The sequence below is a fragment of the Babylonia areolata genome, chromosome 21, assembly GCF_041734735.1.
Source record: "Babylonia areolata isolate BAREFJ2019XMU chromosome 21, ASM4173473v1, whole genome shotgun sequence".
NCBI lineage: Eukaryota > Metazoa > Mollusca > Gastropoda > Neogastropoda > Buccinidae > Babylonia > Babylonia areolata.
In genome coordinates this window covers 34336099-34350158 of record NC_134896.1, presented here as the reverse complement: position 1 = coordinate 34350158, position 14060 = coordinate 34336099, and the positions used below count along the sequence as shown (strand labels likewise).

The 14060-nt window shown below is 41.0% G+C and overlaps 1 protein-coding gene across 1 annotated transcript in view; it reads left to right on the top strand.

Annotated features, from left to right (window-relative positions):
* LOC143296611 (neurexin 1-like) overlaps nucleotides 1-12923 on the top strand; it is a 210008-nt gene extending 197085 nt beyond the window's left edge. Inside the window, exons 16-18 of the mRNA XM_076608640.1 lie at nucleotides 2039-2083; nucleotides 11212-11384; nucleotides 12407-12923. Of these exons, the coding sequence (XP_076464755.1) occupies nucleotides 2039-2083; nucleotides 11212-11384; nucleotides 12407-12923 (735 nt within the window). The remainder of the gene's footprint in view (nucleotides 1-2038; nucleotides 2084-11211; nucleotides 11385-12406) is intronic.
* Nucleotides 12924-14060: the final 1137 nt, after the last annotated feature.

The following is a 14060-nucleotide window of genomic DNA, read 5'->3' as shown; positions in this document are numbered from 1 at the left end:
TTGCATGGTACAGAAAAGCGCATATTTCGTTCTGCTTGCAAGGTCTTTACATGCAGCAGTAAAACTAAGTTTTGACGAAAAATAAACTCTTAAGTATTTATAAACATTCACAACTGGCATAAGTATTCCATTGTAAGTCTATTTTTCTCTGATCCCTAAATACCCCCTTTTTCTAAACACAATTACATTACTCTTTAACATATTGACTTTCAACTTAAGTGAAGTAGCAGCTTGATATGAAATATTTAACTGTGTTTGCAATCCTATAATTGTTTCAGACATTAAAACAATATCATCAGCCAAAAGAAGTAAAAAATATTTCTAAGAAGTCACCAATAAACTGTGCACCATGCTTTCCATGACTAAGAACTTCAGAGGTCAGTTCGTTTATGAACAGAGAGAACACAACAGGACTGCATACGTCTCCTTGCTTCACACCAGATGTACACTGTATGTAATCAGTCATTTTGCCTCCACATCTCACCCTTGCTTTCACACATTTATACATACTCATCGCACATTTAAGTAGCTTTCCATTAACACCTGCTTTCAAGAGAATAGGCCAAAGAATAGCTCTGTTAATGGAATCAAAGGCTTTTTCAAAATCTATAAAGGCAACATATAATTTACGATTGAGGGAAAACTGTTTCTGTACAAAAGCCATCAAAGTAAATATATGATCTATAGTAGAATAATTACGTTTAAACCCTGCTTGATATTCTCCTGTAAGATTATGTTCTTCAACCCATTACTGTAGTCTATGGTTAATGATCGTACTGTTTATCTTGCTGCTGGTATCACACAAAGAAATGCCCCTATAATTGTTGGGATTATTCACGTCACCTTCTTTGTAAAGAGGCAGGACGATGGATTCAGCCTATTCATCAGGATAAACTCCTCCATCAAACAAAGAATTGAAAACAGTTACCAAAAAGTTCAAAATCGGTTCTACTTTACAAGCATTTTTTAACAGTTCCCCAATAATGCCATCTGGCCCTGCAGCTTTACAATTCTTTAATTTTCTTGAAGCAAGTAATACCTCTTCCTTAGAAATTGGATGATTTATACTGTTTTCATCTTCTTCGTCATTCCCCAATTGCAGTGTATCATTAGAACGGATATCTTTCGTTAGAAGTGCCTTAAAATGTTCATACCATGTTTCAATACTAATGTTATTAAGTGGTTGTTTTCTTTTCACTGAAATCTTATGTACTGTGCTCCAAATCTCTTTCTGGCTTTTTACGGATTTTATTAATTCTGCCAACAATGCATTGTTGTACTGCTTTCTCTTTCTCTTTAGCAAATATTTATATTTTCTTCTAGTCCTATAAAAATGGTCACAATCACTCTTATCTAATGTTCGTCGATATTTATTGAGTAATCTGCGCACATTTCTTTTTGAAGCACGACATTCTGCATTAAACCAGTCTTGAGGTTTAAAATCATTCCTACAATGTACTTGTTTCTTTATACAATCTGCTGCATCCTTTATACATGTATTAAATACATCTAATGCATGATTGATATCAGTATCTATCAAACTAAGTGCAAAAGCAATTCTTTCCAGAAATTCTTGTGAACATAAATTATCGCTATATTGATTAGAACAGTCTCATTCCAAACAATTTTTTCTACAATATACATACTATTTTGCTTCTTGCTTACATTGTCACTTAAACAATTTATTGTAAATTTCACAGGCATGTGGTCAGAATCAATCCTCTCAGACACTCGTAACTCACACTGCTCTTTTAATGCTCGATATAGGTCATACGACAATAATAAAAAATAATAATAATAATCATTCACACTGCATCCACTCTGTTATGTACGTGTAGCAACCATATCGGTCGCCATAACACATACCATTAAGAATGCTTAAATCAAAGGCAGTGCATAAATTCATAAGCAGTTTACCATTATCATTTAACACTTTATCTTCAGATATTGAACTGAATAAAATAAACTTAAGACGTATAAACGACCAATAAATAACAGTACCTTTTTTTCTTTTTTTTTCTTTTTTTTCAGGAAAAAGGTTCACGGCAAAGATGATATTTCTGGTATGCAGTCCACTATGGGAGTTGGGGTAAGGTTTTTGTTTTTTGTCCTAATGTTTGTCCTTTACGCGCATATGCATATTTGTGTTCTTTCTTTGATTTAACGTCTTTTCACTTTTGAGTGATATTAGACGTGCCACGCGCGCGCGCGCCCGCGCGCGCGTGTGTATGTGTGTGTGTGTGTGTGTGTGTGTGTGTGTGTGTGTGTGTGTGTGTGTGTGTGTGTGTGTGTGTGTGTGATTTGGGGTTGGAGATGGTGGTTAAAGGGGGATATACAGAAATATTTGTGTCTGTGTGTGAGTGTGTGTGTGTGTGTGTGTGTGTGCGTATGTGTGCATGTGTGTGTATGTGTCTGTCTGTGTGTATGCATGTGTGTGTGTGCGTGTATATGTGTTTGTGTGCATATGTCTACATGTGTGTGAGTGTGTGTGTGCGTGCGTGCGTATGTGTGTGCTGCACGGATATGCGTGCACTTATGTAAGGGTGTTTACGCGTGTGTGTGAGTGTGTGTGTGTGTGTGTGTGTGTGTGTGTGTGTGTGTGTGTGTGTGTGCATGTGTGTGTGTGCATGTGTGTGTGTGTGTGTGTGTGTGTGTGTGTGTGTTGTTGTTGTTGTTGTTTTTGTCTACTCATCAATATCAGTATCAACATGATTATGTGTGTGAGTGTTTATATGTTGGTAAGAACAGATAAGTTTGGGATACTCTCTCTCTCTCTGTCTCTCTCTCTCTCTCTCTCTCTCTCACACACACACACACACACACACACACACACACACACACACACACACACACACGTGAGTAAGAGAAGACAATTAAAATAGATTATGCCATGAAATGAACCAAATAATGTAGAGATCCTGCCACAAAATGAATCAAACGATGCATCAGATATTATTTTTTTAGAAGTTATTAAAAAAAAAGAGAAACAAAGATAGCCATAACAACAACAATATAGACATTTTAAACACACACACACACACACACACACACACACACACACACACACACGTAAAGTGTAAAAAAGCGTTGTATCAGATAAGGCAGCAGGTGGTCAATAAGAAAAAAATATACAAAATTCAGATTTGTTTTTTCACGAAAGAAAAAAAAAGATTTTAAAATGTGTGTTTGTGTGCGTGTGCCTGCGTGCGTTCACCAAGATGTCTGTGTGTGTATTTCACAACTTTCGCTTATACCTTTGCTTTTTTTCTGCTGTTTTTGAAATGCATTTTATCTTGTTTATTTTCGAGCTTGGTAAGTATTATCAAGAGGTTGGAATTGAATACTTTTTTTTTTAATCAACTGTATTCTGTTACGTTTTGTTGTGCTTTTCCTGTTAAAAAATGTAATCATATACACGTGGTTTGTTTTGAAATTGATGTTAAAAGGACTTTTCCTTAGTCCGAATATTGACATACGTATATTATCATATACTGTGAATAACCTCAAGTTCCCTCATTCTGTCAGTATTGTCAGGAATGCTGTTTGGCATCTGTAGTCACAAAACAAAATGGATGGCGCCAAAACATGATACTAGAAGAGTATGGACATTATGTAACGTAAATAATGATGCTGTCCGTCTACTGCATTCATGAAACTCCTGTATTTCCACGATGTTTTGAACGACGGATTCACTCTGTTTTACCTATATCTCAGATGCGCGAGAGACAATAAAATAATAATAATAATAATAATAATAATAATAATAAAACCAACCAACAGCAACAACATCACAATCATTAATTAAATCTGGATAAGCTTTTCAATGAAATATCTGCGTCTGAAATATTCTACAGCACAATCTATCAAGACCTATCCAGAAGCAGAGGAGAAAGGAGGTTTCCAGAGTGACCTACCAGTTTACTGTGAAGGTGCATGCCGTGAACATTAGTACCAACTCCGACAGATCCACCCCTACAAACAACCAACGCAACACGAGAACGCTCAACTCTGCTCGTCGTCATAGAGATCCAACAGAAACGGAACGTCATCATCATCGTCACAGACGCAGGCGAAGACATCGGCGTCATCATTCTAATAGCTGGAGAAAGCCCGTGCCTACGGCTGGGGACATGAACGTTGTAAAGAAGCGGAAGAGAATGTTCCAAGACGATGCCGAAAGCATTCTGGAAAGGAATAATTTTGGTGGCTGGGGAATGCTTGTGCCCACGGCTGGGGCCTCGAATCATGTAGAAAAGGAGAGAATGTTCCACCAAGAAGGTACCGAAAACATTGAGGAAAGGAATCATTTTATGGACGTGGAACCAGAGGGGAAGGAATCATCTCTCCAGAGTCTGGACGGGTCCTCAGAGTACAGGATGGAAAGGGAGATCGTTCAGGTGGCTGATTTCGGTGACGCCTCTGAAGAAAGAGAATTCCCTTTCGCTGGGTCGCGTTTCAGCACAAACTCCGGTATCACTTCCGAGTGGGAAGATAATGATGGTGATGATGATGATGATGATGACAGGGACGGTGTCTTTGACCCACGCGAGATTTTCTCTGAATCGCCCGACCGTGAATATTTCTCGGTTGGTGTTTCTGAGCGTGGTGGTGACGACCCTACCGACCATTCTGAGCACAGGACACGTTCACAGAACGTGGATGGTGAGGGGGACGATGGCTCACAACATCACAAGGATTACAAGTGCACGTACTCCAGCTTCTCCGGAAAACTGGTCACTGTCGATCGCAAAGTGGATGACGAAGACAACGATGAAGATTCTGACCGAGAACTGGAAGGAAGCGGATACTACGAAGAAAGACCCAAGGAAGAAGAACTACGTCTTCTGGGAAAAGATTTCATAAGTCCTGTGGAAAAGGAAGACTATTTTAGCCCCGATGAAGAAGATCATCATAGTCCCAAGGAAGAATACTTCAGTCCCGATGAAGAAAATTATAGTCCCAAGAAAGAGTACGTTAGTCCTCAGGAAGAATATTTTATTCCCCCGGACGAAGATTCTAGTCCCGAGCAAGAAGAAGAAGAAGAACACGGCGCCACGAAAGAAGAAGAAGACCTCTTCGCTCAAAGACAGTTCGAGCTCCTCAACAACAACTCAGAGGCGGCATCCTCGGCTCGACTGGCGTTGCTGTCTGGAGGAAATGAGGACCGCAAGGGGGGCGGGGGCGGCGAGGACCTCCGGACGAAGACGACGACAGTTGTTGTCCCTCTGTCTCTTCCCAAGGGCGCCACTTTGCCGGGGCTGCTTCACGTGTCGGTGACGGGGGAGGGAAAACTGGTCTCGTGGGATCACATGGTACGATGGTCACGTGAGACCGTTCACTTTTGGTGTGTGGCACCCAGCATGCACGCTGTGTGTGTGGTCGTGATCGTGGTGATGGTGATGGTGGTGGTCTATGGATTTTGACGTAATAAGCAGCAAGGTGTTTTTGGCATGGGTGTGTGACATGATTGTGCTGTAGTTGTTCAGCTGTACTTTTTTTCTCCTTATATATATTCATATATATCTTCATTAAAAGCAGAAAGATCATTCAGCTGTAAACCTCAGATGCTTTTTTTCTTCTTATAACATTGCTTTGTAAAAAAACATCATTAAGCTGTGAATTTCCGGAATTGTATACTGGCCGTTTGATACGAAACGTTTTCACTAAAGTGTCTATGACACTTCACAATGAGGTTCGTATGAGGCTGTGTTAATATATCTAAGTCCCAAATAGCCGTCGTGGATAATACCAGCACCGACATGTACAGACTGACTTAAGGAAGAAAAAAGGAATCCTTGGTCGTGAGATAACCAAGTATATGTTACTTGTATTTATGCTTTTGCTATTCATTTCATGAATGTATATTTCCTTCCAGAATATTTTGACCTTTATCTCAAATGATAGTATTATTAATGATATTCATTTATACAGCGCCCTTTCTCTCTGAGAGCTCAGGTCGCTTTAGACGAAAGAAAAGGTTACAAATTACATGAATCATTATGACCACTGTTCAGACTTGGTTTTTTTTTCATTCGAAGAGACTTGCAAACGGCATGAATTTTTTTTCTATTGCTAGTTATTCTGCGATTAATTAGTGTTTAGAATGCTTTGCTGTATTTTGCATGCATTGGTGGAAAAGGGAAATAGTTACGATGAATAGAGTTGATTTTTAAGTGCTCTTTTTTTTCTTTTTTCTTTTTTCTTTTTTTTTCAAACATTTTTATTCAAAGGTTTACATAGCATATGAATATTTTACATTAGGAAGGTACAACAGTATAGTGTTCCGAGCATCAACCATTCCACATAAAGCATCACATTGGCAGAACAGCAAATATTAATTCAAACATTGATCTGTGTGATGTTATAACGCACGATTTACAATGAAATTGTAGTAATGACAGAATTTAAACTATCCGTTCACACATTGATTCCACTGGTATATTGCTGAGCCCAGTTTATATCAAAGTAATATAGGTAGCAAAATGTGTTTTCATTCACACATTGTTTCTATATGGTATTACAATGTTCGGTTTACATCAAAGCGTAATCTGGGCAACGATTATTCATTCCTACATTAATTTTAATGCTTAATTAACAGTAACAGTAACAGTAGTCATTCATTCACACCTTGATTATACATGATACAAATCTTAATATTGTATGATGTATATGTATGGTGCCCATTTCTGCACAAATTTGTTATATTCCATGGATATTCTTAAAACATACTTGTCAATTTCGAATGCCTTTTTAAGATCTTTTATGAACATTTGTATTGAGAGATTTACTTTATTGATTCTACATTTGTATATAAAGAATTTGGCTATCAATAAGATATGTGAGAAGCAACTATCAGTTTTCGTTTTATTGTCGCACCCAAACAGCACCAACACATAATTGTTCATTGCTCTTTGTTCAATGAAATAAGGTCAGTGTAAATGTAGTGTGCAGTGTCTCCATTCGGGGAACCATCTGATTTAAATGCTGCCTCTATTTTCCTTCACAGCCTAACTAAATGTTCGTGTTTGGGGGCAGGGGGGTTGGGGGGGGGGGGGGTATTTACAATGAATGAGACATGTAATTGTTGCATTCGTCCTTTATGTTGGCTTTTGGCTTTCATGATTCAGAGAAGGAAACATGGCCGATCTCACGTCAATAGCAAGTACGGAACTAGATAGTGTGTTTCAGTAAATGACCCTGAAATGCTGAAGGAAATAGGAACAGTTCAGTATGAATTAGAAATTATGAAGGTAAGAGGGGATCATCTATGTTTTGAACACAAAACAGTGTCAAACGGAAGTTAGGGAAACGGAGAGGGTTGTGGTTTTAGTCGGTTTTACCATTCAGATGGCTCTTTGAGAATTTCAAGGAGTTGTGCTAACGACTCTAGGGTTGTCAACTGACCAAAGAGGGGAGACTGATGTGGTTTGGGTTTTTGTTTTTTTTTCTAACAATAACATATGATAACAATTATTTACCATTATGGGTAGCAGATCTGTCAATAACATTTTGGTGATTACAAATGGCACTAATTGCACTAATTGTGGAACATGAATAGTTTTCTTGTTGTTGCTGCTGTTGTTGTTCAAACACATTGTCTTTCCTACGAAGGGAAACGATGTCTTTTCACTCAGGAAACATACAACAAGTGGTTGGTTGTTGTTGTTTTTTCTGCTTTTGTAAGGAGAAACGTTTGTATCTATTATGACCTGTAACAAAGGCCAATAGTATGGTTTTTTTTTCAGCATCGTTCACTGTCACCATTATCCTGTTTACTTTTCATTTACCGATATAATCTTTGATTGATAAATAACATTCTCTTGAAATCGTGTGGTCTTCCGTTGACTTTCCTTTCAGATGAGTGAACAGGGCCAGTGAAACTGAAACTGAAGAGCGCTTCTGTGCCTGTTTTATCCTTGTGGAGTATTGTTTAGTAAAGCTGGATTATCTTATTCCGTTTATTTCAACATTTCTGTGGAAGAATTTGCTTTTGTGATGGTGGTTTTGTTTGCTTTTTGAGTGGTAGTAAAACTCAGGGTGAGGCATGATTAGTTTTTTGTCCTGAACAAAGCTCAGATAACCGGGTCGTATTTTCGTATGAACTGAACAGACATCGAGAAGAAGAGCAAGCTCTTTCTCGTGTTTTAATCGTGATTGTAAACCTTCGACCCTTCTTTGATATCCTGAAAAACTCGTTATTCTGTGAAACATGATGTAATTGTAGGGGGAAACGTGGAAGAAAAAACGACAGTCTCCCTCTCTCCCTTGGTTTCCTGAAAAAATATGTTTTCTATGAAACGTGATGTAATTTTAGAAGAAAAAAAAGAAAGAAAGAGAGAAAAATATCAGTGCGTGTAGTGTATATTTAGGGAGATTCGGTCTTAGTAAGATCATTGGTTTTCATTTTATGTGTAGCTTTTGCCTTGCTGAAAGATTCGCATGCAAAGTATCTAGACGTGACATATCAGTCTGCAGAATGTCACTGTTGTGGTGGAATGTTTCTAACATGGCTTTGTTTTTCGTTTTTCTCTTTTTTTTTTTTTTTCTTTTCTTTTCTAAACCTCCCCAACTTTGGGACCCGTTCTCTTCCAAACAATATGGCATGCTAGAAACAGCATGGTGGTGGTTTTATGGATCTGTTGTACGTTACATGTTATATTTTTTTGTCCGTAGTATTAGAACAGGCTCCTGTTGTTCTGGTATTATTCTGTGCTAACCTACTCCATGAGATATTTTCAGTCGACTCTAAGTTTGATATGATTTGGAAAGTAGATCAAGCAGAAATAGATAGTGAGAGAACTATTTAACGACTAACAATTAGCGTTGCTCTTAGTGAGACAATGGCACTTACATTGAAGCCATTGCTGCTCAAGCCAAACTAAACCACCATCTCAAAAGCAATTGTTTCTTCCATAAATGTCTTCAAAAATGTAGAACAAAAAAACTCCGCTTTATTGACGACACAATACTCCACAAAGTAACCGTGATTAAGCACGAAAACTCTCATTAACTAACTGAAGCAGCCATGGCTGGAGTCCATGTGGTTTTGTCTCACTAAGAGTTGCGGTACTTGTTTATTGTGTGGTGTTCTGATTAAAAAGACGTTTTTATTCTATGGTTATCATAAAAGGGCTAGAATTGTTACTTTTTATATTATGAGCAAAAATTGTTATGCTAGTCAATGCATTGAGAAGTAGGCTACATTTGGCGCGATTTGACTGTGTTTTTGATTTTCATGTCCAGAAAACCTAGTCTTATTAACCACTTATTTCTATATACTTTGAAAAAAATGTGTAGTCACACAAATTGATCAGTATGTTTCCCCTACTGAATAAACCTTTCATGATTTTGGTTCGGGACTGACTAATGCTAAAGGGCTATTCCTTGTGTCTTGGCGATGTCGTCGCAAACGTTAAGATTTGTGTAATTCAAAGGACGAACATATTCTCTCTCTCTCTCTCTCTCTCTCTCTCTCTCTCTCTCTCTCTCTCTCTCTCTCTCTCTCTCTCTCTTTGTGTGTGTGTGTGTGTATCTGTGTGTGTGTGTGTGTGTGTGTGTGTTTCCGGCGAGCTGCAAAGTAACATGACCTTTTCACATTCTTTTTACCAGCAGAACATAATTATGAATATATTTGTGTACATTATTGACAGAAAGTATTTCATCGTTTTCGTGGAAATCCGCATCATATTTTCACTTCCTGTTTCTGATCAGTTTCCTGCTCTTGACGATATGAATTACCACATCCATTGCTGAGGCCAGAGCGTGAGAATGTCCAAGAGTTATTTTTGTTGTTGTTGTTGTTGTTTTCTCCAAAGCCACTCACGATAATTCCTTTTTTTTTCAAAGTCTCTCACGATTATTACGTCACTGACACAAGCAGTCATGTGGACAGGTATATGATATGTCAGATGATGTCACTCCGTACAAAAGAGTGGCTCTTTTATTTATTTATTTATTTTAAATCGGAGAGTATAACATTAATAGCCGCCTCTTGATAAGGGCGTGGTGGGGGCAAAGGGGGTACGGGGGGAGGGGGGGTATGCTTTGGATTCCATTTTCTGACGTTGTGGCAAGAAGATGTAATGATGTTCCTCTCATCGATAACAGCAGAAACTACCAAAACTGAACCAAAAACAAAAAGGAACAAACACCACCCACCCCCAAGAAAAAAAATCACCACATATATGTATGACATGTAGACTTCTAAACTATGACAGTCCATCGTGTCCGACTATGACCATCAGAACAGCAGGGGAGGCAACTGCTGTCCCGACTATCTGGACTAGAATGTGATTACAGTGGAGAGTGTCTTGCCCAAGTTACATCCCCACTCTCTCGACCAAGAGGGTTTCGGGACAGTCGGCGTTGGGATGGTTCCCAAAAGGCTTACTATCCCCCAAAAGCTGAAGCACTAAGAGCCAATGCAATCTTGCCTCCTAGTTTGAGAGTCAAGGTCCTTAACAAGAGACTAAGCTGTAAATGACTCCCCGTTGTAAAGGAGAAACCATTGATCATACAGCTCTCACTTTGCTGTCATATATACATACCTCTTATTCTGCTGCTTGGTGAATTGCAAAACACTCGACTTCTATCACAGATTGACAAAAGCCTACAGCTGGGCCAACAGCAAAGTGAGAGCTGTATGATCAATGGTTTCTCAATTGCAATGAAAAGTCATTAACAGCTTAGTCTTTTGTGAAGGACTATGAAAGGCAAGATTGCACTGGCGCTTAATGCTTTAGCCTTGGGGGCTAGTTGGCCTTCGGGAACCATCCCAATTCCGACTGTCCTAAATCCCTCTTGGACGAGAGAGTGAGGGTGTAACTTGAGCACACTCTCCACTCTCCACTATAGTCAAATTCTAGTCGAGATATTATTATCATTATAATTATCATTAATATTTAATACTGCACTAGCCCTTAGCGTTACAGCCTTTGGGGCTAAGTGGCATTTGAGAACCATCCCAACTCCGACCGTCCTAAAACTTGGGCCAGACAATCTACTCCACTATAATCAAAATCTAGCCCAGATAGTTCGGACAGCAGATGCCTCCTCCGCTTTTCTGGTGGCCATAGGTGGAGACGACTGACTATCATATGAACACACAGTGCATGCCTCTTACTCTTCTGCTTGATTGAATCAGTCGCTGTCCTCTCTTCACAGTACCTTCTCAGTGACCGAGACCATGCGTCCCTTGTTTCTCGTGTGCAGACCACATCCTTGAACGGGGTGACGGACGACATCATCTACTCTGGGGCCAGCCCCGCCTGCCCCTACGACGACGAAGAAGACTGCACGGAGGTTAGCTCTGGCACCGATGACGACATCTTCAAGCCGACAGTCATCGTGAAGACTACGCCGGCACCGCCCACCACCACTACCAGGTGAAGGTTTTACGTTTTGTTTGTTGTTGGTGAGGTGAGGATTGGTGAGGACAAACTGTCAGCTGCTGCAGCAGAAAAGCGAGCTCGCAGAAAAGGGACGGCAGCCGACAGACCAGCATCAGCTTACACATGTGATCGCCGCGACAGAGACTGTCTCTCTGCAGTCACGGGCGACGCTGCTTGGTCCAAGCAGACAGCCCAATTAGACATTAGGTCGGAAATACTCTATCCATGGTCATCCATGACCAAAGGAGGCCTACTATGTTGTTGTTGTCATTGTTTTGTTTTGTTTTGTGGGGAGGGAGAGGTGTGTGTATCAGGGTGGGTGTGGGGGTAGGATGTGAAAGAGAGAGAGAGACAAAGACATAGACAGACAGACAGACAGAGACAGTGTCTATCTCGTCGTTGTTTTGCTTTGTTGTTTTATTGTTGTTGTTTTTAGGGAGTGGAGGGGTATGTAGATGGGTGGGTAGGTGTTGGTGTAGGATGTTTAAGAGAGAGAGACAAGGACAGAGACAGACAGACACACAGAGACAGTGTGTGTGTGTGTGTGTGTGTGTGTGTGTGTGTGTGTGTGTGTGTGTGTGTGTGTGTGTGTTTGGGGTGGATGCATTAGTAAATGTGTGTGTACGTGTGTGTATGCTTGTGTGTGTGTGGGTGTGTGTGTGTGTGTGTGTGTGTGTGTGCTAGGAGGACTGAGTGGGTGGGGGACGTGCGTGGGAATGTTTCTGGGGAGTAGTTTTCGATTTTATATCTTTCCACTCTCAGTGATATTAGACGGGCAGAAGAAATTGAGGGAAGGAAGTGTTTGTGAGTGTATCTGTGCGCTTGTGTGTGTGAAATGTGTGTGTGTGTGTGTGCGCGCGCTTGTGTGTGTGTGTGTGTGTGTGTGTGTGTGTGTGCGTGCGTGCGTGCGTGCGCGAAATGTGTTTTCGTGCATAGTTGTGTGTGTGTGTGTGTGTGTGTGTGTGTGCGTGCATGCGTGCATGTATCTATCTATCCATTGTTCTATATCTACACAGGGAAAAACCCAAAACGAAAATCATCACCAACGGGGCCGACTGCCAGGGCTGGCAGTGCTCGGAGCCGGGGGTGATCGGGCAGCAGACCGACCTCTCCCTCTCCACTCCGGAGCCCCCCTCCAACGACCGCGGCACCCTCAGGCCCACCATCGACACCGGCAAGACCCACGGCTCCGACGGAACCGGAAACGGAAACGGAAACAGCGGAAGCGGTAGCGGCGGTGGCCTCAACATCGGACTGATCGTCGGTATCGCCGTGAGCGTGCTGGTGGCGGTGGTGATCCTGTGCGTTGCGCTGTACAAGTTCCGTCGCCGGGACGAGGGCACGTACAAGGTGGATGAGAGCCAGAACTTTGGGACCATGGACGGCCGCAAGGCGCACCAAGGCAACGGTACCTTGCTGAGTCACAGCGGTGGTGGCGGAGGCGGAGGAGACACCGGAGGTGGAGGAGGGGGAGGTGGAGGAGGTGGGAAGAGGGGAGGGAAGAAGAAGGATGTGAAGGAGTGGTATGTATGAAGTGATTGATTGATTGATTTGATTGCTTTTTGCTGGAAAAAAAAAGAAAAAAAAACTGCGACTAGGGGGGAGGTCAGGGTTGTTGGTTTGTTTGTTTTTGTTGCCGTTGTTTTTTCGGGTGTGGAGTGTGCTTTGTTGCCGGTTGATATGACCTCATTCATTATGACATCATCGATTTCCTTTCTTCTTTTCCTTTTTTTTCCGTTTATCTGCATGAAAAGAGGAAGGGGGGGGGCGAAAGAGTGCAAGAATGAAAGTTTGAAGAAAATATTGAACTTGGATCGGTTAAACATGTTCAATTTTTTTTAACTCTTAACAGAAAAAGAAAGAAAGAAAGAAAAAGAGACAAAAGGAAAAAACTAATAAGACGAAACGCGATCAAGACGGAGAAAAGGGTGTAAGAAAAAAACAATAGGGGGTGGGAGGGAGGGCGATACAACGTTCATGCTAAAACTCGGTTAGAAACAAGTCGATCAGCTGCTGTCATCAAGTCACAGCAGAATCGTTAACACTGATCGCGGTCACACATAGTTACTTGGTGACCGTCAGCCAGGCTGGTCACTGAAAAGTCTCTGCCATTGTTTATCGCCGAAGGCAGAGTGCCCAGTTTCATTAACTGATAAAGTCCATGAGATGATAACAGTGCAAGCAACAGCCAAAGCGTAGAAGATTTGGAAAGACTCGGACATCGACAAAGGTTCCCTGATCGTCTCAACTTTTGGTAATACGTCACATTAAGTTAGTCAGGGTCCCTAACAGCTTATCTGTACAGGAAAAAAAAATCCAGCCTTTGAGATGAGATGTCATCGCGAAATCATGGGCCCCCTCTTTCAAAGACCACACACTACAAAGGAAAGAAGGTGTTCGAATTCCCATGTGCAGACATGCTAGTGCCTGAACCACCTTCATGTGTACACGCACGCAGAAGATCAAATACGCACGTTAAAGATCCTGTAACCCATGTCAGTGTTTGGTGGGTTATGGAGACACGAAAATACCCAATCAACCATGACAGAGTCATCGGCAAGTAGATGCTGGTCATGTAACGGAAAGAAAAGAGACCATAAGCCTGCCTCTTCACTGTCAAAAACAGGGGAAAAAATTAAATGGTTACAGCCTTGTATCAAAATCCACCAT